The sequence below is a fragment of the Balaenoptera musculus genome, chromosome 1 (assembly GCF_009873245.2).
Source record: "Balaenoptera musculus isolate JJ_BM4_2016_0621 chromosome 1, mBalMus1.pri.v3, whole genome shotgun sequence".
Taxonomy (NCBI): Eukaryota; Metazoa; Chordata; class Mammalia; order Artiodactyla; family Balaenopteridae; genus Balaenoptera; species Balaenoptera musculus.
Genome location: NC_045785.1, coordinates 150764832 through 150788278, shown reverse-complemented (window position 1 = coordinate 150788278; position 23447 = coordinate 150764832). Strand labels below are relative to the sequence as shown.

The 23447-nt window shown below is 39.0% G+C and overlaps 2 protein-coding genes and 1 pseudogene across 15 annotated transcripts in view; 1 reads left to right on the top strand and 2 right to left on the bottom strand.

Annotated features, from left to right (window-relative positions):
• The first annotated feature begins 729 nt into the window (after positions 1-729).
• On the top strand, positions 730-1325 carry LOC118906645 (annotated as a pseudogene).
• A 3096-nt stretch (positions 1326-4421) lies between these two features.
• On the bottom strand, positions 4422-9511 carry SNRPE (small nuclear ribonucleoprotein polypeptide E). Its single transcript, XM_036833161.1, has 5 exons — positions 9386-9511; positions 8861-8887; positions 7845-7907; positions 6821-6899; positions 4422-4631 (listed from the first exon to the last, which is right to left on the bottom strand). Exons 1-5 carry the CDS (start codon positions 9437-9439, stop codon positions 4576-4578), a joined length of 279 nt encoding a protein of 92 aa, XP_036689056.1. The 5' UTR covers positions 9440-9511; the 3' UTR covers positions 4422-4575.
• Positions 9512-18322: 8811 nt separating this feature from the next.
• ZC3H11A (zinc finger CCCH-type containing 11A) overlaps positions 18323-23447 on the bottom strand; it is a 41040-nt gene continuing 35915 nt past the window's right edge. For 11 of the 14 annotated variants that reach the window (XM_036842051.1, XM_036842070.1, XM_036842037.1 and 8 more), the window contains 5 exons: positions 23158-23237; positions 21934-22264; positions 21163-21335; positions 20735-20802; positions 18323-20314 (listed from right to left, as the gene is read on the bottom strand). In XM_036842051.1, the coding sequence (XP_036697946.1) occupies positions 20056-20314; positions 20735-20802; positions 21163-21335; positions 21934-22264; positions 23158-23237 (911 nt within the window). In that variant the 3' untranslated portion in view covers positions 18323-20055. The remainder of the gene's footprint in view (positions 20315-20734; positions 20803-21162; positions 21336-21933; positions 22265-23157; positions 23238-23447) is intronic. The other 3 variants (XM_036842061.1, XM_036842064.1, XM_036842056.1) reach the window with 1 other exon arrangement.

Sequence of the window (23447 nt, the reverse complement as noted above, 5' to 3'; positions counted from 1 at the left end):
CTAACGGTTGCCTAGTATGAGGAAGACAGTTTTCTCACATGTACTTTGGAAGGCAATTTAGAAGTACCTATAGAATTTTTTTTTAATGTGTATATCCTTTGATCTAGCAATTCCACTTCTAAGAATTCATCTCAGAAAATGTTAAGTGGACAAAAACAGGCATGAAGACGTTCATTAATGGTAAAAAATGAGAAACAGCCTAAAATACCCATCAATAGGGTGTGATTACTTAAATTGAGAGACTCATATAATGGAATACATCATCGCTGTTTAACATGGAACTACGTGCAAGTTTTGTTGATAACAGCGGAACTGCAAAGAGTATGTGTGCATAAATAAATAAAAATACCTATGACACTAAAAAAGCAGCTGGGGATTCCTGGCGGTCCAGTGGTTAGGACTCTGCACTTCCACTGCCAAGGGCCTGGGTTCCATCCCTGGTCGGGGAACTAAGATCTCACAAGTTGCGGCAAGGCCAAAAAAAAAAAAAAGGCAACAAAAGCAAACACAGATAAACTGGATTACATCAAAATTTAAAAATTCTGTGTATCAAAAGACAATGAACAGAATGAAAAGGCAACCCACAGAATGGGAGAAAATATTTGCAAATCATTTATTTAAGCCAGAATATGTAAAGAACTCCTTCAAATTAACAAAAAAATAAACTGTTTAAAAATAGGCAGAGGACTTGAATAGACATTTCTCCAAAGAAGACAAGCTAATGACCAATAAACGTATGAAAAGATGCTCAACATCACTAATCATTATGGAAATACAAATCAAAACTACAACCTCACAACCATTAGGATGACTGCTATCAAAAACAGAAGTTTTACCTCTCTGAAGAATTGACAAGATGGCAGAAATGGAGCAGAAGCAGCAGACCTTTTGCAATTTCACCTACAGCAGCGTGGACCTTGTAGGACATGTCCTACAAGCAGCTGGTACAGCTGTACAGCACCCAGCTACTGCTGAACCAGGACTGCCAAGGAAGCAGCACACCCTGCTAAAGCGCCAGTGCAAGGCCAAGAAGGAGGCACTGCCCAAGGAGACGCCTGAGGTGGTAAAGATGCACCTGCAGGACATCATCATCCTGCCTGAGATGGTGGCCAGCATGGTGGGCGTCTACAAGGTCAAGACCTTCAACCAGGTGGAATCAAGCCTGAGTTCTCAATCACCTACACAGCCAGGCTGGCATCGGGGTCACTCCTCTGGCTTCAACCCCTTCAAGTAGCCTGCTCGGCCAATAAAGTCACAGACTTCTCTTAAAAAAAAAAAAAAGTTGTTTTGCCAAGGATGTGAAGAAACTGCAACCTTTGTGCACTGTTGATGAGAAAGTAAAATGGTAAAGCCGCTGTGGAAAACAGTATGATGGTTACTCAAAAATCTACAGAGAATATACTCAAAAGAACTGAAAGCAGGGTCTCGAAGATTCACAGCAGCATTATTTACAGAAGTCAAAAAGTGGAAGCAACCCAAATGTCTATCGACAGTTAAATGTATAAACAAAATGTGGTATATATACATGCAATATTATTCAGCCTTAGAAAGGAAGGAAATCCTGACACATTCTACTACATGGATGAAACTTGAGGACATTATGCTAAGTGAAATAAGTCAGTCACAAAAAGACAAATATTGTATGATTCCACTTATATGAGGTACCTAATCAAACTCAGAAACAAAAAATCAAATCCAGGGGCTGAGGGGAGGGATGGTTAAGTTGTTGCTTAATAGGTACAGTTTGTTTTTTGCAAGATAAAAAAGTTCTAAAGATTGGTTGCATAACCATGTGAATATACTTAACACTACTGAGCTGTACACTTTAAAATGGTGAAGATAGGGACTTCCCTGGCGGTCCAGTGTTTAGGACTCCACGCTTCCATTTCAGGGGGCAGAGGTTCCCTCGTTGGGGAACTGAGATCCCGCAAGCCGCGAAGCACGGCCAAAAAAATAAAATAAATAAATAAGATGGTTAAGATAGTAAATATTATGTGTATTTTACCAAAATTAAAAATTTTACCTAAAAGAAATTTTAAATACCAAAATGAGAATCAAACCAAGCTATACATACCTGTAAAGAGTTCAGAAAGCACCTGTTAACAGTGGTTATTTATGGAGAACACTGATGGGAAAAGGAGGGACTTTTGTTTTCTGCTCTGTATATTTCTGTATAGTTTACATTTGATCATAAACGTGTATTAAGCTAATGCTTTTTAATATTTAAAAATTCCACTGGATATAATTTTTAAATTAAAATTAAATTCTAAGTAGTAACAGACTTAAGTTCTCATGCCACCTTAAGTTTTACCAAGCATCCCCTCAAAAAAGCATGCCACAAGTATGTGGTTATGATCAGTTCTAATAGGAATAATTAATTAGGGAAAAGATCCTGTGTCATCCAGTTAACATGAGATGGTGCTATTAGGTTTTCCCCAGGAAATGCCCGTGACACTTCCTGGCTAATAATGCCTTAACCCAAATTAGACAGAGATCCACTCTCTAATCTTGAAATTGACAAATGTGATACAATAATATTTGGTGCCTGCATATACAAAATTCTAGCATTTTCAAACTATTCTTATCCTTCTTTCTCCCTACTACTAACAGAACACCAGGCCCGAATCAGCACTTACTTTTCGGAGCCTGATTCTCCTCCCACCCCTCACTTCAAGAATGTTACAAGAGAGTTCATGGGTGGTTAGCAAGACCCCTTCAGAAACCAACAGCCATTCCAGAAAAATAACCCCTCACATACCAAGGGCTGCCAACAAGAGCAGCTTCCCAGCAGCATGTTTTAATAACCTTAATGAAGCAGACAGCAACTCCTTCTGTAATACAAATTCTGGTTGGAAGAAAAGATCTCCAGATTGTGGAAAAGTACAACTCAAAAAGTAAACACCACAGGCTTCCAGTACAGCAGGAAAGCAAGCAGAGATTTCTAAATACAGAGCTCAATTTTAAGAGTTCACTGTACCTTATTTCTCACTATCACCACTTGTTCTGTCAAAAATAGATCTTTCCATGTCTTGATCCATTCAGGATAAGCCACAGCAGGCACAGCTTTGCTTACATAGGGCAGCCAGGTCAGAAAGGCCATACAGGGAAATGGAAAAAGCAGCCAGCAGGTTTTCTTAGGGATTATACTGCTCCAGTTTTTATCCTGCTTCCCAGCTATTTTGGTGCCATGAAAGCTGCAGGGAGGTCTTTGCTCTGCTCTCAAAAAGCTTTTCACCAGAAAGGCTGAAGCAGTCTCAGGACTGCAACTCCCTCTGCTGCCCAATGTTTTCTTTGCATGCTGTAGCAGGTTCAATTGAATTTCAAACTCAAATATGTTAAAAGAGCTAAAGCAGCCCTTTATTTCAAAATATGACCAAAAAGGCACAAGTTCAAATGGAGTGGAACAGCTAGAATGCCAAGTTCTAAGCTGGACTGATTTCTACACTCACCAACAAATCTCCTCTGTCTCATGAAGTGATTGTTTTACTCAGTTTAAAGAAAAGTTCTGTATCTCCCTCATAGGCACTTGGAAAAGCAGGAACTGGACATTTTGCTTCTTCCTTACTTACCCTTAATAATACTGCCCATTACCAGAATTTAAGGTAGGCCTTATTCATCTTTCAAGATTCAACTTAAATAACACTTAGCACGTGGTATTGAAGCTATGTTTGTCAGTCTGTTTCACTGTATATATTCAACTAATAGCAGATGCTCTGTAACCATTTAACAGAATTCTAACTAGAACAACACTGAGATATTGGGGCAAGAGAGAACTGACCACATAATTCAATTAGGAAATAAGCAATTACTGGAGGAAGAACCAAAATTCTTGGAGATAAGAATAGAAGAGGTGTTTCCCCAACTAACATACTATTGTTCTGCCTAACAACAACTTACCAGTGTTGCCTGTGGGTCTTTTTCAGGTTACCAATCTCACAAAGTCTCCCTCCAGTTAACTCTTAACAGAGCTCCTTTTTAACAAACTTTCATTCTTTGCCTATATCCAAATACTTCTCACATTCTGACCTTAGTGATAAAAGAATTCACAAAGGCCTTACACAATAACTCTAAGAGAGTGCTAAGCAAATACTGAGCTACTATAATGTCCCCAACCTATTGTAGTTAGAAACCCTTGTGTCCCAGCATTCAGAATTAGAACTGATGATGAAGACATATATTGGCACCATGATCTTTACTTTTGTGAACACTCCCCTTCTCCACCACCCAGTATCAGAAGATTACATGTCAGGTAGAATTCCTACTCTTTGCCTTAAGAATCTACAGATCCCAGTTCTGTGAAAAGCAAATGCCCAGGACAAGTGCCATCTTCAGAAAACCTTAAAATAAATACTAACAGCTAATGGTGCCATTGTGTAAAAACTCTCTACACCTGGATAAAAGAAAACAATGTAAAAATTTTAATAAAAACAATCCCACAGCATTTATTGTCATCTGGTAATAACATAAAGGTGAGCAAAACAATATGAATAAATGCTTTAGAACTACACTTCTAACAAAGCACACCTAAAAAAACTGTATTGCCTTCTCAACAATTTCTCACTTCACTGATCATTTCTAGTTGGAGACACTTTGGAGCAGAGTAATGTTATCTCCTTTTAGCATGATCCGACCTGCAACACAAAATTAAAAAAAAAAAAAAAGCTATTAATAGCCACTCAGACAACTTTGTAACCAGCTTTCAGATCATTCTTGAGTGATTTTGAAAATGCTTTCTCTCTTGTGAAGGTATGTGACATTTTCCAATATTCATATATTGAAAGGTTGTGCATATTAGACCATATGCACTTTTCCAACAATAACCTAATGAAGGTTGAGAAATGTTATTTTACGAAAAGTAGTTTCTGTAGACTAAGTCAACTACCCCAACATTTCCTAATGCTCTGAGTTTGTAGAAGTTGAGAAATTAGTTTTTTTAGGAAATGCAGCATATTTACTATAACCCCTTTCTTACAGTTCTTAATACAATAGATTTCATCCTGAGATACACAAACTTGTTTAAGTTTTACCTAACATTTTCTAAACTTATTTGAGCAGAGAAAACTTTTTTCCTGAGAAATATCTATAAATATCTTCAGGAACACTGGTGTTCAGTAAAATGGTTTGAGAAATGCTAATCAACACCAATAGCAATTAAATTGTTTCACTTTCCCAGGCTTCTACAACAGGTAATATTAATCTGTTCTACAGGGTGGATATTACCATGGGAAATCAACACTTTGCAAATAATTTATAAATAACATCAGTAAGGTTAGCTTGGCCTTCCTGGCAAGACATGTTTAAATTTGAAAAATCCAGGCTTTCACAAAAATAGCCTAAGCAGGAAAAAGCAAAGCAAAACATTATACCACTCCTTAGAATCTACTTTCCACATAGCTAGTATAGGCTCAAGAGAATCCTCAAGGACTGGAAGAAAGAGGCACCTGAAACCCACCACTGATAAAAATACCAGTGAGCTCTGAAGTGGGGCATTAAACAATTAAAGACAAAATGCCTAAATAAACCTCAAGTTAATAGAGTTTTAACAGAAATGATTCAGTAGGTCTTGATGAAGCCATGAATCCTAACGAACGTGGGTTAAGAAATTGCCTTCACTGTTCAAATATTTTAAAATTTCTACTATGTGGCATGCACTGAGTTAGGCACTGAGCATATTAGGGAACAAAAAAGACAGGACTCAAGCACTAATGCAGCATGTGGTCCAGTGGCAGAGACATTAATAATCCCAGTAATGAATATTTTACTACAAACTCAGCACAGCACACCCTTCATCAATCCCCACCCCAAGCAAAACAAAACCAAACCCTGGCAGGAAGTGACATTTGATCTGAGTCCCAAGAAACAGGTGACAGCATATACAAAGATTTATGATGGGACAAATGTGCAGATTCCAAGAATTGAAAGAAGTGTGGGTGAAGCTCAGAAAATGAAGTGCAAAGTGATACAAAATGAGCAGAGGGAGATAAGGCCAGATCATGAAGGACCTTGAAGGATACATTAAAGATGTCCTTATCCTATGAGCAATAAGAAGCCATTGAAGGATTTCTAGCAAAGAGATGACAAGTTCAGATTAGTGTTTTAAATAAAAGATGACAGGAGCCTGCAGAGCAAGCTGGAGGGGGCTGAGGTAGTTGCAGAGAAATTTATTAGCAAACTGAATAGAACTGGTGCCATTCAGTATGGCAGAGAACACTAAAATAGCTCTAAATAGTGTGTGAGGGGTTGGAACTGAGTTTGATTTCTGATATGCTAACTTTGAGGAGCCTTTGAGACATCCAGGTAGAAACGTTGAGTAGGCTCAGAGAAGTCTAGAACTACAAATGCAAATTTGGAAGTCAACATATAAATGCAATTTAAGGTGCAGTCTTGAGTGCCTAGGAAAATAATACTGAATGACAGGAGGACCTAGAACCAAGACTTGAGCAACTCCAACAGTTAATGGCTGGGTCCTAAAGAATGAATATATAAAAGTCTGAAAAAGGAACAACTAGTAATGAAAAGCGAAAACCTGACTATAGTATCACAGAGCCAAATGCTGCTTAGAGCTCAATAAAATGAGGACCATTAGATTTAACACCATTAGTCTTTGGTAACCTTTGTGAGAGCTCTCTGAGTGGAGAGACAAAAGCAAAAATGGAGTGGGGTAAAGAATAAGTGGCAAAGGATGATTTCAAGAGTATATTTCTCTCCCAAATAATAACTTCTCAAATGCAAACTAAATTTAAACATGAAATGAGTTGCAATTCAATTCTACAAGTGAATAAAAATTTCTACAATTCTTTAAGGCCATCTATAGTCTTACCCAGTTGTTTTCTTGACTTTGTTTTAGAATGAATCTCTTCTGCATCATCTAATACGAGGTTCATATACTCATCAAAACCCTAGAAAAATAAGCCAATTGACTGTCATCTTCACGTAAGATCATATCCAAACCATTCTAAATGAAAATGGCTATATGTAGAGATGCTAACTTCAGAAACTCACCTCTCCATTGATCTTTTAGCTGAAACACCACCTCCCCGTCCTAAGCCTTTTTTTTTTTGGCCACGCCGCACGGCTTGTAGGATCTCAATTCCCCGACCAGGGATTGAACCCGGGCCACGGCAGTGAAAGCCCGGAACCCTACCCACTAGGCCACCAGGAAACTCCCTAAGCCTCTTTTTAAATAAAGGAAGATGGAATGTACTTCAAATTACTTTTGGAACCTTTGGGACTTAAGATTTCATTAACTATGCCAAACAGCCATTTCCCTTATCTTTTATAACGTGCTCAATATAGTGCATGTACATATATGAATTAACTCTTCCCATGTTCCCCACAAGGCACTATCACCACCAACCACCGTGCTTGTTTTTCAACTAGTAAACAGGGAAGGGGAGATTATTGATGGAATCTACACTGTCTAAAAGAAATACCAGAGTTGTAGCATAACACTTCCATCCATATCTTCCTTTTTAACAACACTATTTAGGCTATTCTGCCATCGTGGACATCTTATTTAACTAACCCCACCCAGTTCTATTCAGGTATCACCTAACCCAGAACTAATACTCCATTAATCCCATCTCCCCCCCCCCATTTTATTTCTTTTGACCCCTCCTTTAAAGACTAATACTGTTGTTTAAATAATTTTCTAGTAATTTTCCCTCTCTTTTATGAATTACCTAATCCCTATCAAGCAGAACAATGAGACAAGGATAGTGGGTCCTGAAGAACTTTCCGTGGGTTGGGTCTTTGACTTTTTGTATATCACTCTGCTGGCTATCTTTTGGTAAATCTTTTTCTATGAACAAACTGCTCTGAGATAAAATATCTTGGGTACTCACAATGATACAGCCCTCTATCCGCATATTCACTTGCTCATAAAGCCACACCTGAATCCGAGATCTCTGAAATAATCAACAAAAATAGAAATGTTAAGAAATAAGTAAATAAAATCCAACCACTTTGGTCAAACAACAGACAAACATGGCTCCTAAAAATACTTTAACAAATAAAAGCCAAGACTAATTACTTATCAAGAAACATTCTCAATAAATGTTATATTGGAACTAAGTTAATAATTTTCCTGTGAACTTAGGACTCAATCATATTTCCACTGCTTCTAGTCTCTATACATTTAGAGTGAAAATTTGTGACAGGATAGCATTTAAAAGGGCTTCTTTCTTATCTGCTATAGCAAAATCCAGCTCCAAGACAGCTTTCTCTAGGTACTCGTTCTCTATGTCTCACACCTAATAATCAGGAGGGGGACCCTCAATTCCTGTGATTAAAAATTACAAAAGCTTGAAATTAATCTGTTTTTCAATTGTGTTGTCACACACTAAAGTTTGTCAGAACAACAGGAGCCACATTTTCTTTCAGAGATAAATACTCCGCCTTGTCAAGTCAAATTCTGAGTTGCTAAAAATCCCCTCAAAGGAAAGAAGGCTGCCACTAAATCCTCTGAACCTATCCTTCCTGTCTTCCTTTTTTGTGTCTTTCCTATATATATAAGTGTGTCCCCCACCCCGCAAAGTGCTAAACGCATGACTTTATGACCTAGTTTAAAGCCGACTTTATTTTTCTTCCAGTGTCTCATCCTAAAGGGAAGGGGGAAAGGTTCCAATGTTCTGGCCATACCCACTGCAACAGAAGTACCCAATTACCACTGTCATGTCATCCAATAATTACTTTTTGAAATTAGTAATTTTGGTCTTGTAAAGTAATTAACCCTCGCAATCTCCAGTTTCATCTACTTTTAACTCTAGAACAATGATCAGACAGGATGAAACAAACAGCCAAATAAATTCACCTTTAACTTAAAAAGTAATTATGAAACAGTTAACAACAAACAACTTACATTTTGCAAGTATCTGAAGATGAGATTCTGCAGCAGTAGTTAAGGAAAAAATACACGTATAGCATAGACTCTGCTTCCTGGAACTGGTCAATCCTACCCCCATCTCACTTTTCTGAACGCGACGTCTGTGCCTATGCAAAGTGCCCAACTAGGCACCCATTTGGGGGTCCCTAAACACTGTAAATGAATCCCCTCCCACTCTCATTCTCCTTGAGTTTCTTCGGCGCCGACATCGTCCTCGGGCACGAGACCAATAACTCCCGCTTTCACTGAGTACTTAACTAAGGTTGTCTTCCAACGGCTCACCCCCGCCATTCCTGCATTTCCCACCGCAGGGGTCCGCCAAGCCCACCTCCCACCCATAACTGCTTCTTCAACTACCCGCGCTTTCTCCCAGTCTCGGCCGCCCCAGGGGCTCATGGGATGAGGGGCCGGACTCCGCTCCCTCTGGCCTGCTCCGTCTGCTCCTTCGCCCCCCCATTTCCTGGCCCGAACCTCCTCCTTCTCACATCCCGAGCAGGATACGATTGGCTGTACCATCACCTTCTGCACCTTCTGGCCCTGGCCCCGGTACGCCATGGTGGAAGCTCACAAAGACCACACTATCCCGCACACTACCTCAAAAAGCAACTTCCGGAATAAAGAGCCGGAAGCGGAAGTGCATGGTGCTCGCGGGGCGACCTGGGAGGCTCCTGGGAAATACCTCTCTAGCCACGGGCTCCGCTTGTCTCGGTGCTTTGTAGCAACTGCGGCGACTGCATTTTGGAACGTGGGTTGGTCCTACAGCGCCACCTAAAGGGAGGCTGGAGGAGGCGCGTAGCGGCTTCGGTTGTGCGGCGGCTGGCGGGAGGAGGTGCACAGCGCTTGGCCATCGCGACTTCATTTTCTGAGTCGGCTTTAAGAGCCAGATCGTCCCATTGCGTACCTCTGTCTGTGAAATAGGTTGGTTTAGTGCTTTTTCTAAGGCCTATTTCCCTGGAATTTAGGCTTGATAGCAGCGTTGTGTTGGACAGGGTAGGGCCGCAAGAAGCCCAAACTCAGGGCTCCCACAGCTGACACTTTCGGCCACAGACAATCCGAATTCAAAAGCCAGATGCTCTGGTTTGCTCCAGTAACCGATTCAACTCTCATCAACTTTGTGAGGAGTTATTGTAAGGTGGCAACAGAAGATCTATGTAGCGTGAAAAGCCTGAAGTCTGATTTCTGGCCTCAAATCTGGCACTGTTATAGTGTGTGACCAAGAATAAGTTATTCAGCCTTGGACTTCACTGGTGGCGTAGTGTTTGAGAATCCTCCTGCCAATGCAGGGGACACGGGTACGAGCCCTGGCCCGGGAAGATCCCACGTGCCGCGGAGCAACTAAGCCCGTGCGCCACAACTACTGAGCCTGCGCTCTAGAGCCTGTGAGCCACAACTACTGAGTCTGCGTGCTGCAACTACTGAAGCCCGCGAGCCTAGAGCCCTGGCTCTGCAACAAGAAGCCCGTGCACCGCAATGGAGAGCAGCCCCCGCTCCCTGCAACCAGAGAAAGCCAGCATACCGCAATGAAGACCCAACACAGCCAAAATTAAAATAAATACAAAAATTTATTTAAAAAAAAAGTTATTCAGCCTTGCCATGTCTTGGCTTAGTTGTTACCAAAGTGGAGATAAAAATGTTCCTTCGGGGACTTCCCTGGTGGTGCAGGGGTTTAAGACTCCAGGCTCCCAATGCAGGGGTTGCGGCTTTGATCCCTGGTCAGGGAACTAGATCCCACATGCATGCCGCAACTAAGAGTTCACATGCCGCAACTAAGGAGCCTGCCGGCCGCAGCTAAGACCTGGCGCAACCAAAAAAGAAAGTTCCTTCCTCATGGGGTTAAAGATTCAATGAAGTAGTAGTATACATGTGTACACATTAAGGTCTCAGTGTTTGACCTTATCTTTTCCTGGGTAACACAGCTGGAAGGGGAGGAGTTGGAATTTGTTAGGTTATGTTGTGGGCTGGCAGAAATTTCATTTAATTGGAATACCCATTTTATAGACAAGGAAACTGAAGCTCAGAGTTGAAGGGGCCCGTCAAAGGGGACACCACTTAGGGCAAGTAGCAAAATCCTAACTTGTTTAACTGAGGTTGTTACCAAACCAAACTTAGGTCCACTCACTGGAGGAGCAGTAAAGCCAAGCTGTTGACGCTGGTTTGTGATGAAGGAAAGTACAGCGTTTATTGTGAGGCCAAGCGAGGGGAACAGGCAGCTCATGCTCAAAAGACCCAAACTCCCCAGTGGCTTTTAGGAAAGGATTTTTAAAGACAATGTAAGGGAGAGGCTTGCAGGTACACGATCAGCTCATGCACAATTCTCTGGGTGTTGAGGTAACCACATGAGGTCACAGGGGTTAGCATTATCAATCCTCAGGCTCCAGGTGGTCTGGAGGCTAGGTGTTCATGGTCAAGATGCAGTTAGCTTCTTAGTTGTTTTGGTAACTGAAAAACAACAGAAGGATATGGCTCAGGATATTATCTATAGCCCTTGACTTTGTTTTATGGCTAAACTATCATTATTTTGTCTTGCTTGACTGTTTTCCTTTGTTTCTGCATTTTCTCACTTCTCTGATTAAATTTACTCTTAGAAACTCAGGGAAGTCCTAGGAGGTTAAAGCTTTTCTATAAACAAGAGGCAGGAGATACAAGGGGGTCTGTCCCCTGGAAGGCCTCACAGGGTCCTGCTCAGTTTCAAGGCCTTCTGTTTAATGAGGATAATATTAATGGCAACCTCATAAAAATGTGAGATCAAAGGATATGAAAGTGATTTTTTAAAAACAGCTAGATGGGACTTCCCTTGTGGCACAGTGGATAAGACTCCATGCTCCCAATGCAGGGGGCCCGGGTCCAAACCCTGGTCAGGGAACTAGATCCCACATGCATGCTGCAACTAAGAGTTCACATGCTGCAAATAAGGAACTGGAGAGCCACAACTCAGGAGCCTGCCTGCCACAACTAAGACCCAGTGCAACCAAATAAATAAAAATAAAAAAAGAGAGAGCTAGGAAACACACGGAATAATTATTTCTTTTTAACCACCCCCCAAACCAAATAGAGGGTCATGATGTGCGTGGAGTAAAGTTGAGATTTGCTGAATTTGAAGACAGTGTGACTAGAACATACCAGTATACCTATCCCATCTCAGATGTAGAGATGCTTAGCTACTTGTTTTTGCATTTTCCTGTTTCTGAAGTCATGATTTCTAAACTTTTAAGGATTGATCTCTATAACCAATCATTTGACTGATTATACAACTCATGAGAAGAGATTTACTATTTTTTTCTTAATGATTTTGTCCTTTTCCATTTAAATCTTTGATCCATCTAGAATTTATCCCAGTATATCCTAGAACTGATATAACTTAAAAAATTTCTAGGTGGCTACCCAGTTGTCCATCACTATTACAAAAAAATAATCCTTTGTTCCTCATTCAATTTTAAATGCCACTTTTATGATATACCAAGTGTATGTGTGTGTGTAGGTATGTGTTTTTTTTGTTTGTTTAATGTATTTATTTATTTATTTATTTTAAATTTATTTTTGGCTGTATTGGATCTTCATTGCTGCACGCGGGCTTTCTCTAGTTGCGGCGAGCGGGAGCTACTCTTTGTTGCAGTGCGCGGGCTTCTCACTGCAGTGGCTTCTCTTGTTGCAGAGCACAGGCTCTAGGTGCGTGGGCCTCAGTAGTTGTGGCTCGAGGGCTCTAGAGTGCAGGCTCGGTAGTTGTGGCGCACAGGCTTAGTTGCTCAGCCGCATGTAGGATCTTCCCGGACCAGGGCTCGAACCCGTGTCCCCTGCATTGGCAGGCGGATGCTTAACCACTGCGCCACCAGGGAAGTCCCCTAGGTATGTGTTTTTATGTATAGCGTTTATATTTTGTTCAGTTGATTTTAGTGTCTATTTATAGACTAGTATCACTGTTATAAGTATTGTAGCTTTATAATATTTTCTTATTTGGTAGGACTAGAAGTACATAGAATTTTCCTAGTTATTCTGGTTTTCCTTTAAAACTTTAGAATAAGCTTATCTAATTTTAAAAAATCCTTTTGGTATTTTTACTGTGATTACATTAAATCTAGAACAACTTAGAATTAATTTTTAAAAATCTAAGTACATGATGGCTTTCTATTTGTTCAAACTTTCCTTTGAGTCTTTGAGAAGTTTTAAATTTTCTGTGGTTTTTAGTTTCTTCTTTCTAGTTCATCCAGTTTAATCATAGATATTTCATCTCTCTCGGTCTGAAAAATTGTCTTTTATTCAATTGTATGCTCTAGCTGGTTTTTAAAAGAAAAGTAATACATTCAATTATATAAAAATTATAAAGTTTTGCATCACTAAAAAGCCACCATAATAAGCAAAATGAGAAGATCTTGGAAAAGTATGTTTGCACCACATCAGAAAAGTGGATAATTTTACTAATACATAAAGAACTCGAAAAAAAAAATGCTGTGTAAGAAATATTCCAAAACTTAATGGCTTAAAACAGCAAACTTTTTTCTTTTTTTTTTTTTAATTTGTGACCTTTGTGGGTCGAGAGTTTGGGCAGGGATCAGCTGGGTGATTTTTCTGCTTCAGATGTGTCCAAGGCCTTGGCATGTGTATTTAGAAGGCTAGCCCCACCTGAGTCAGTCTCCATGTCTATATAGCCTCAGGGCCTCACCACATGGTCTCTCTGGCAGAGGAATATGCTTTATTATATGGGGGCCCAAGGCTCTAAGAAGCCAAAGCTGAAGCTAACAGTACCCTTTAAGGCCAGGCCTGGAACTAGTATAATGTTCACACCCCAGGCCAGATTCAAGGGCTGGAAAAATAGAGCCCACCTCTTTATTGGAGGTGTATTAAAGAATTTGCAGCCATTTCTAATCTGACACAAAGACCCAAAATAGAAATTGGCAATGGATATGAACAATCAGTTTTATAGCAAAGGAAATACAAATGGTCTTCAAAGGTATGAAAAGAGGTCAGACTTCACTCATTATAAAAGAAATGCAAACTAAACTACACTGAGAAATCATTTACCCTCACTAGGTTGGCAAAGATCAAAAACTGGTGGTAATATACCTTATTAAGCTCCAATTCTAGACACTTAATCATACAAACTTACATGTGTGAAATAATATAATCATTGCAGCATTGTTTAAAATACCAAGATGGGAAACAACCTAAATGTCAATCAATAGGAACTAGCTCAGTTATTGCATGTTCATATAGTGTAACACTATGCAACTATAATAAAAATTGCAGTTCTTTGTGTCCTGTTATGAAAAGATATCCAATATACAGTAAGAGAAAAAGTAAGCTATGAATACATTTGAGATTAACTTCACAATAATTTAGTGGAGCCGGCAGAGCTGGATCTCAGATGGGGCAAGCCTAAGGAGTAAAATTTAAGGAGTCACACTTGCATGTACAAGTACAACCCTGAGAGTGAGCACTTCCTTAAATTATGCCCAGGTACCTTGCTTGCCTCACCCTAGCCCCAGTCCTGGGGGCCAGAATAGGGGATGGATAGCTGGTATGGGTATAGGTGAAACAGGATTTGTCATGAATTTGTAATTCATAATTTAAAACTGTTCATAATAAATATAATAAAAGCAAGGTGCAGGATATCATGTTTTATATATAATATTATATAGAAGTATATTTGCTTATATGTGCCTAAAATATCTGTAGAATACCTGAGAAACTGAGAACATTGGTTTTGGAGGAGAAGTGGGTAGCTGGGGCAGGAGTAGGAGGGAGGATTTTTACTGTATGCCCTTATACACATTTTGAATTTTGAAACTTGTGAATGAATATCACCAATTCAATGAATTTATTAGATAGTGGAAAGTACTATGACATTTGTTTCCCTTTTTTTGTTCTAACTAATCATAATGTTCTTGTAAAATTTGAGATTTTCATGACATTCCCAAGGTATCTGCAAATCACTGGTACAGAGACATACCCTGAGAATCACTGGTCCAAAGGGACATATCCTGAGAAGAGTCACCTCCAGGCCTTCTGAATATTGAAGAACATCCTTCCTCTCAGCTTAAAGTTTCTTGCGTATCAACCAGGAGCCTCAAAACTTGCTGAATGAAGCATGACAAAGAATGGGGTTGGGAAGAGACAGGGGCAGCCTAACAAAGATCAACAGCCCTTGAAATGGGCAGCAAGTATTTATTGAATGCTTTGTTATTTTCCGAAGTGTGCCCCCCAAAATTCACGTGTTGAAGCTCTAAACCCCCAGTACCTCTAGAATGTGACTATTTGGAAATAGGCCCTTAAAGAGGAAATTAAGGTTGAATGAGGTCATATGGGTGGGCCCTAATCCAAGGTGACTAGTGTCCTTCTACCAAGAGATTAAAATGCAGACATGTACATGCAGAGGGAAGGCCATGCGTCATGTGAGGACACAGTGAGAAGGGGAACATCTGCAAACCAAAGAGAAAGGCCTCAGAAGAACCCAAACTAGCCAACACCATGATCTTGGAATTCTAGCACCCACAACTGTGAGAAAATACATTTATGTTGTTTAAGCCACCCAGGCTGTGGTATGTTGTTTCTGCCCTAACAAATATACCTTCTACGTGCCAGACTTGTACTAGGTGCTGAGAATATATAGGTTAGTAAGAATCTCTATCTCAAGGAGTTTATACTCTGCTGATGGAGAGGTAAACAATTTCAAAACAATGAGGGTAAACAAAGAGTATATGTCTAGTAGACAGGCACCAGAGCCCAGTCTGGGGAGAGGGAGAACAGGGTAGTGGGAGAGGTAACCTGGAAGTCATGGAGTGTGTAGGAATTAGCCAATGAAAAGAGGAGAAAAGAGACTTTTAAATAGAGGACAGCATTAACAAAGGCAAACAGCTAGAGACAGATTGGTGTATAAGGGAAGTTGACTGTCAGTAATTTTGCTAGTGTAGAGCATGAAGGGTGAGTGATGGAAGAGGCTGGTACAACAGGGCCTTACATGCTATGCTAAGGGACTTGAATTTAATTTTGGAGGGAAGGGGAAGGCACAGGAGGATTTCATGAAACAGAGTGACTCAGATTCACATTTAAAATTGATCCTTCTTTCTTTGTAAAAGACCAGTTTATTCCTTAGCCAAGAACAGCTGACAGCAAACTGAGCAAGAATGAGACAAGACAGACTCTGAGAATGCCAACGGGATTGTCAGAGGTCACTAAAAACAAACCTTACCTGCTCAATTTGGCTTTGTTTGCAGCTCAAATCATCTCCTTTGCTAAGCTACACAAAACTCCAGATCTAACACCTCAAGGAAAACTTCCCTGACCAGTCTTGAACTCACTGATTTCTCACTCATCCCCTCTATAGACAGCATCATCCATTTATTACTTGTACCCATTTCACTCCTGTTACTTTTTCCTTAAAAGTATTTCAAAGGCAGGGGTTTACCTTATACTTAATCTATCCCTAGTGGCCAGCAGTGTTTAATGATGGTTAGAATTCATAATGTTCTAATTTGAGCCTCTTCAAGGGAAGGCAGTCCAAAACACTTTGCGGCAGTTATGCCAACGTATTTCACATTTCCTCACAGCTTTTCTAAACTTGACTACCTTCCTTGACCTCTCAGCCTAAATAAGTGACCTCACTAATCAAGTACACCTAACCAGGGAAGGGTTCCTTCTTATTTAGCTTCTCCTTCCCCTTGAAATTTCCCCTCCTCCTTTGAGTGTTCTTGATCCATCCAATGTCCTATTTCAGTCATTTGTCTATTCAACAAACAGTCGTCTTTTTTTTTTCTTTTGGCCGCGCCATGCAGGATCTTAGTTCCCCAGCCAGGGATCGAACCTACGCCCCATACAGTGGAAGTGCGGAATCTTAACCACTGAATCGCCAGGGAAGTCCCACAGTAGTCTTTTACTTAATCATTTTTCCTCCTCTGCATTCTTCAGTCTGAATATTGGGTGTTTACACCCTTAACTCAGTAGGCTATTGCTTTACTCCTATCTGAACACAAATCAGTCACAGAATCCTAAAGACCAAAAAACCCAGGAACAGGCATTACCAAGTTATAATCCACTGTTGCTCGTCACGATTGACTCAGACTCTGCAACACTTACCCAATTAAATCCAACCACACTTTACTAATAGGCCCACTCAGTAAATTTTATGACTCCTATTTTTTAAAATATAAAATTTTAATTGCTATTCTTATTTACGGCCATTGTTTATACTGTCAATTTTATTGTACAATGTTAAGAAAATGGTCAAGTATATTGTGTTGATGCCTCTAACATTTTGCAATTCATATAGAGTTTGGAGAATGAATTATTAATGCAGTTAGATGTGTAGGTTGTGGAAACTTCCACAGACTTACTGAGCAGCTTTCAAAGACCAAATTTAAGAAAAAAAGAGTTCTTGAAAGGTTCAACGAATCAAACCCAACTGCACATAAAAATATACTTTCTTACTGTTACATCTGAACACACTGATTGTGACACTACAGTGGAGATAAAAAGCAGTAATCTTCCAAGGCAGTGTAGGATTTAGTGTCAAAACGGGTATGTGAATTAAGAGGCACATAATAAGTACTCAATATATGTTAGCTACTTTAAAGTGGTGCTACATAGCAACTGGAGACTACACAGTTCCTGTTGGTTCCTGATAAATTCAAAGCAAATATTTTAAAAAACTGCAGAAATATTCTGGCAAAATGAAGCCACAATTTTAGAAAAGGATCATAGAACTTTGATCAATATAGAGAACAAGCTTTATTTCTGAAACTGTAATAATTAAACATCGACCAAAGATTGGTTGAGATGAAAACAAACTATGTTCTGGTCGTATGTGAGAGGATCCACTGGAACTTGAGGTTAAGGCCAGAACTTTAAGGATCATTTATTGAGACAAATACATGAGCTGCAAATTATCTTGAAAGTTCTGGCTATGCTATGACCAAATTCTACAACATTTGGGCCCTTTTCCTGTTAAAATTGAAAACCATCATCACTCAAAACTGAATACACAATCTGTTCTGCTTTCTGTGAAAAGTTGACTCAACTTTTTGGGGACTACTTTTAGACTATTTGGGAAAATCTATATTCTCTGGTAAGTTAAAAATTTATATGTATTCCCATAACAAAAAACTGGACTTTCCTGAAGTAAAAATTTTATATGCCTTCATGCTCGAAAATTCTAAATTGTTGGAACCATCTCAGATCACTTCTAAACCCTCTCTCCTTTAAAAAACTTACTGACATTACTTGAGTTACAACGCTAATGGCTAAGTATCAGTGTCAGAAAAAAATCCTCACATATAATAGTATTTATTCTTACCTAAAGCAAATGCAACTAAAACTGAGCATACTTGTGAGAAGTCTGGCAGTATGTCTTTGTAAAAGGTTTCTAAAGACAAACAGTATCTGTGAAACTGGCCCTCTATTGAGGCAGATCCCAGGCTGAAGTGATGTACGACTACTTAACTCATAACATCAAGACTTTCCTACACCAGTTTTATTTAAAACACAAATAAAGTATTTCTCTTTCTGTAATGGCAAATGGTTCAAATAATGCTGAACATGAATCATTGACTAATACAGGGCTTTAAATATGAAACAAAATTATTTTTATAAAAGCAAAAGAATAAAGGTTATATACAAAAGGGACCTGGAATCTACAAGCCGATTCCAAAAATGAAATGAGTAGAAAATCTGTGGTGAAACCAGAACATTCCACCCTTGCTTTGGAGAAGGGCTATTAGATAACATTCAGTCAGCTGAAGATGGATTGGTAGAGAAGTGTCTATACATAAATTTCAAGTCAGTTTTGCTTGTGTAGAATCATCCAGATATTCCCAAGACTGAATGGGCAGTCCTGTGGCTTTCTTCCTTTTCCATATTCCCAAAAACGCTACATGAACTTCAACTCTTGATGAGCCGCTTACAACAGCAGTTCCTTAGGAGCCAACATGACAGGTGGGTCAGATTTCCCTATGAGAAACAAAACTGGCCACCTATAGCAAAATATCAAAATGGGCAGGTCCTTTCCTCTTCCTTCTGATTATGTACAGTATGTCTCCTTTCAGGACTATTATCCCCATCATACTTGTTCCTTCACAGTCTAAACCTTGAGGTGATATGAAGGAGACCAACATCAAGAAAAGAAAATTCAATTCGGAAATGAAGAAAACTGGAAGGTATACAATACACCCCCAGAGCATCTCGATAATCCCTGCTACAGTACAGTTCAGCATACTGCTACAGTCCATAGATAAATAATGGCAGCTTGAATGAGTTCATTTCCGCCCCCCTCAGGTGTTTAAAGGGCACCAAATAAATACTGGGCAAGAGGAGTTTGTTAGGAGAATTAGAAATTAAAAGTTAACCAATTTTTATCCCTGTGATAATTCAATGCTAGTAAGGTGGCAAGTACTGAAGAAGAGAAGGGACAACTTTCTTACTAAAAAATAAATTCCTGTAATCATTATGTCACCATCTCTTATTAAGAGTCCAAGGAATCCCAGAAATAGAAAATTAGTTTCAGAGGACCACTGAGGCACTTTAAAGCCTTAAAAATTACAGTAATAATAAATCAGCTATTGCTCTTCAGAGGCTTACAGAGCAGTAGAAGCATGAAAATCACATCCAAAAAGTTATGTCCAGATTACAGGTTTCCTGAGCTGCTCAGCTGTCTCTAAAAGCTTAGTTGAATTCTCCAAATACCTTTAAAAAGATGTACAATTTAACACAGACTGAGTGGATTTTTTTGTTTAGTGGTGGCATGAAATTTGGTCCTTAATGGTAGCAGCTGTCTTCATCCTTTTCAAATGCAGGTAACAATAGGTACATTAGGACAATACATAAAAGAAATAATACAACAAAGGGGAAAAAAGCCAAAACTGACAAACACCTCAAGGAGTCACTAAGTTTTCTTGTACCCTTTCACTTAGGTCTTCCACTCAGTCTTTTTGTGGAGAGAGGGGTAAGACAGAACTTTTTTCTCAAAGATGCTAAACAATGGCATCAAATGGACAAAATGACTATCAAGGGACTTTAAAATCTGACTCCAAGGAATCCAGAACACACATGGATAATTCAGAGGTATACTTCTTATTTGGGGAAAATTCTAGACTAAAGAAATCATCATTTTGGATAAATGTTATAATAGATTAAACTAAGTCCAGTTTTTGGTGAGTCTTTTTGTTTTAAATGTTCTACTACCACCTTCAGCTATCAATCATTTCTGATAGCTCAAGCAGAAGGTCATCTTCATCCTTCCCAGGATCTAGGTCAATCTCAGCTTCTAATTTGCCTCCTGAAATCTCCCATATTAATTTCTCAAAATCATCCTCCATAGAGAGTAGGGGCTTTCCTGTTGAGGCAGAGCTGAGTCGGCGAGTTTTTGCAGCCACCTGGGATGAGGAAGGGCCAGATACTTCTGGTGGGGAAGGATCTGAAGAGGACTGGGTTGGAGGCAGCACAAAACTGTAAGAAAAAAAACCCAAAAGGATTATTAGATAATTGCCCTTCATCAATGGTTGGCTGGACCACCCAGTCTCAGGTACACAAAGAATTTTATTTAGCAAAGAGTTGTTTCTGAAGACACACATAAACAAAGAATTGTTTTACTGATTTGGGATAAAGCATTTTCATCCTTTAAAGGAGAATCCAGACAGGTGTTTAAAAACTGTTTTCAATAATACAGGCAAAATATAAACAACAGCACCAAAAAAGAACAGCAACCCTGAATATCATGTTTTCCTGCAATTAATTTGAAGTTTAGCAGATTTATTTAGATGTGGCTAAACTGTAAATTTTTCAAATTATTTAGCAGTGTTATTCTCTAGAGAGCATAAACAATAATAGCGGCCTAAATTTTGGTTAAAAAGAATTGCAAGGTATTACCTGTCTCTAGGTTTTTCTGTCTCAGGCACAGTGACTGATTTGTCTTCAGAGAGAAGTGGGACAACAGCCTACAAAAGTGAGAGTAAGGTAATTCAGTGGGAGAGTCAGGCTTTTAAATTTGAGCAGATTCATTTTCTTTGCTGCCTTCTTAGAACCATTCTTTAAGCCTGGGAATCCAAGAATAAATCCAAAGATTGAGGGTATAACTAAGCAAAATATCTTAATTAGGTTAAAAAAAAACCCTCACCCTGCCACTGCAAATGTTTAAGCTGTAAACATAATATGCAGTAACAACCTAAACAACTAAAATGCTTAGGAATTGACAGAAACAATTACACATAATACAGAGAGAGCTAACAGAGAATTTAATCTTGCCCACTTTCCTACCACACAGACTAAAGCACCACTGAGTTGGATTTACTTCTTACCACAGCTGCTTTTTTCGCTGGGCTTTTCTGCAGGACACTGCTGGAGGTGAGTGGTTTCACAGCTGCAATGACAGCAGAGTGGACCTCCACTGCCTTGCGTTTTGGGGCCCGTCTGGGTGATGAGACAGCTTTAACCACAGATGGTTTCACATTCACTTTAGGTTTAGGTTTAGCTACAAGACAGAAAATATCTGATTAAAAGCTAGAATAATCCCCTTTTTACATGGAGAATAATTCAGAATATCAAAATTCCTTCTCAGCAATAGAAACAGCACAAATAAGTAAAAAACGAACCAACCAACTAACCAAAAAAGAAAACCAGACTGAAAATGATCCACCAGCAATCTGCACTACACTTGGCCGTAATATATACACACACACGTGTATATATACACACATGTATCTACATGTGTGTGTGTGTATATATATGTATACACACACACACACTCTCTCTCTCAAACAATTCCTTTCAGTGCCTCTTGAATTTGCTACTGCTCTTTGCTTCCCTGGTGTTTTTCTCCTTCAAAACGAGAGGGAAAAGGCACCATGGAAAGTTTTAGACAAAGCTTTATAAACAGCAATTTTAAGTTGCGAAAAAGGAACTCATCTAGTCTTTCTGTCTTCTTAAATAGAATTTTCAGAAATATTACTACCCACCTGTGTGAACAGTATACAAAGGCAAATGAAATTCAACCCAATTATTGCCAGGCAGTCACTGAAACTTGGTAATTTTGAAATTCTAAAGCAAAATGCACTAGAAAAAACATTCACCTTTACCCCTTTTTTCCAAGGTCTGTGTTGCACCTTTCACATTCAGTTTCAAGTCCCCAATCCCTGAGGTTTCTACCTCTGTCTTCTGGGGTAATTTTGAAGGAGGCCGTTTAGTCAGGAGCCGTGTGATGTCTGGCACGGTAGTGAGCACTGGTTTCTCTGCTAACTGGCTATTACAAGTGTCTAAATCTCCCCGAAGGAGTGTCAAAACTGATTTTTCCTTCTGTGAGCTTCCCTTATCCGACAGTTTCTGCACATGCTTTTCTCTCACTGTCTCACATCTCTTGACTTGAATTTTAGTGATGTCAACTGCTGTGGTCTCATCTGAAGTCTATGGATAAATTTAAACGACAGAATTAAAATCTAGTACCTCCAACAACCTGTCTGATAATTATTGTTTATAAGTTACCAAACTAACATCTAAGTCAAGCAAAGTTTCACATGATCTAGAACACAAGAGCTTTTGCCTTTTATATGATATTAAATAGAAGGATCAAGATAAAAAGATTAAAGATGTGTGGAACAATAAAAACCCAAATTCTATAAGCTAGACTATCATGACCGTAAGTCTAACACAAATGGTTCCTAATCAGACACTTGCACAAAGATGTATGTACAAAGACGTTCATTATCTTAACTGGGTAAAACAAAATCCAGTCCAGAAACAGACTATATTTGTGTAATAGAACACTACGTGGCCAGTAAAAGCAATCGTCTTAAAGAATTATTAATATGGTAAAGTTAAAGCAGGCTCCAAAATGATACACTGTAGAGTTCTCGCCTATGTTCTAAATATGAGTTAAACATTAAACAAGTTCACATACATACATATACAAAGAAAAGGCCTGAAAGAAATGCATGAAAAAAACTAAGGCTGGTTACATCTGGACTGTGGAATTATAGGGTTCCTCATTCTTTTTAAAAAATAAAAATTCCTGAGTTTTATAAATGAGTAGCATTACTCTCAAAGGCAAGGGAAGAACTTAGTTTAAAAAATATGAATGGCCAATTAAAAACACCTTTAAAAGGGCAGAAAACACCGATATACACAGAAGTACAGAAAACTCTTATAGAAAATTATAAGCATAGTGAAAGACTGTTTACCTGGATGTATCAGTGAAGTGTTAAATAGAAAACTTATAAACTAAAACTAAAAAGCACATATACCATTCATCTAGCCTTTGCTTGCCATGGACAAAATTATAAAATGATAAATAAACTCACCTCTTTAGCCTCTGTTCTAGTAACACTGCTCTGAGAAGCAACAACACTTTCTTCTTTAAGTTTCCTCTCTTCTTTTATACCTAGATTCACATTAAACACATCGTTAGTAATTTTATTCATGCTGCAACCTCATAACAGATGAAGTTAAACAAAACTTTTCTTAATAAAAGTAATGATAAGATAGCACAAATAAAAATTGTGGACAAAATCTATTTAGTCCTCAAACAGATTCAAAATGCACATTAAAATATCAAGGTCTATATACAGTTGCTGTAAAGAAAGAGCTTAAC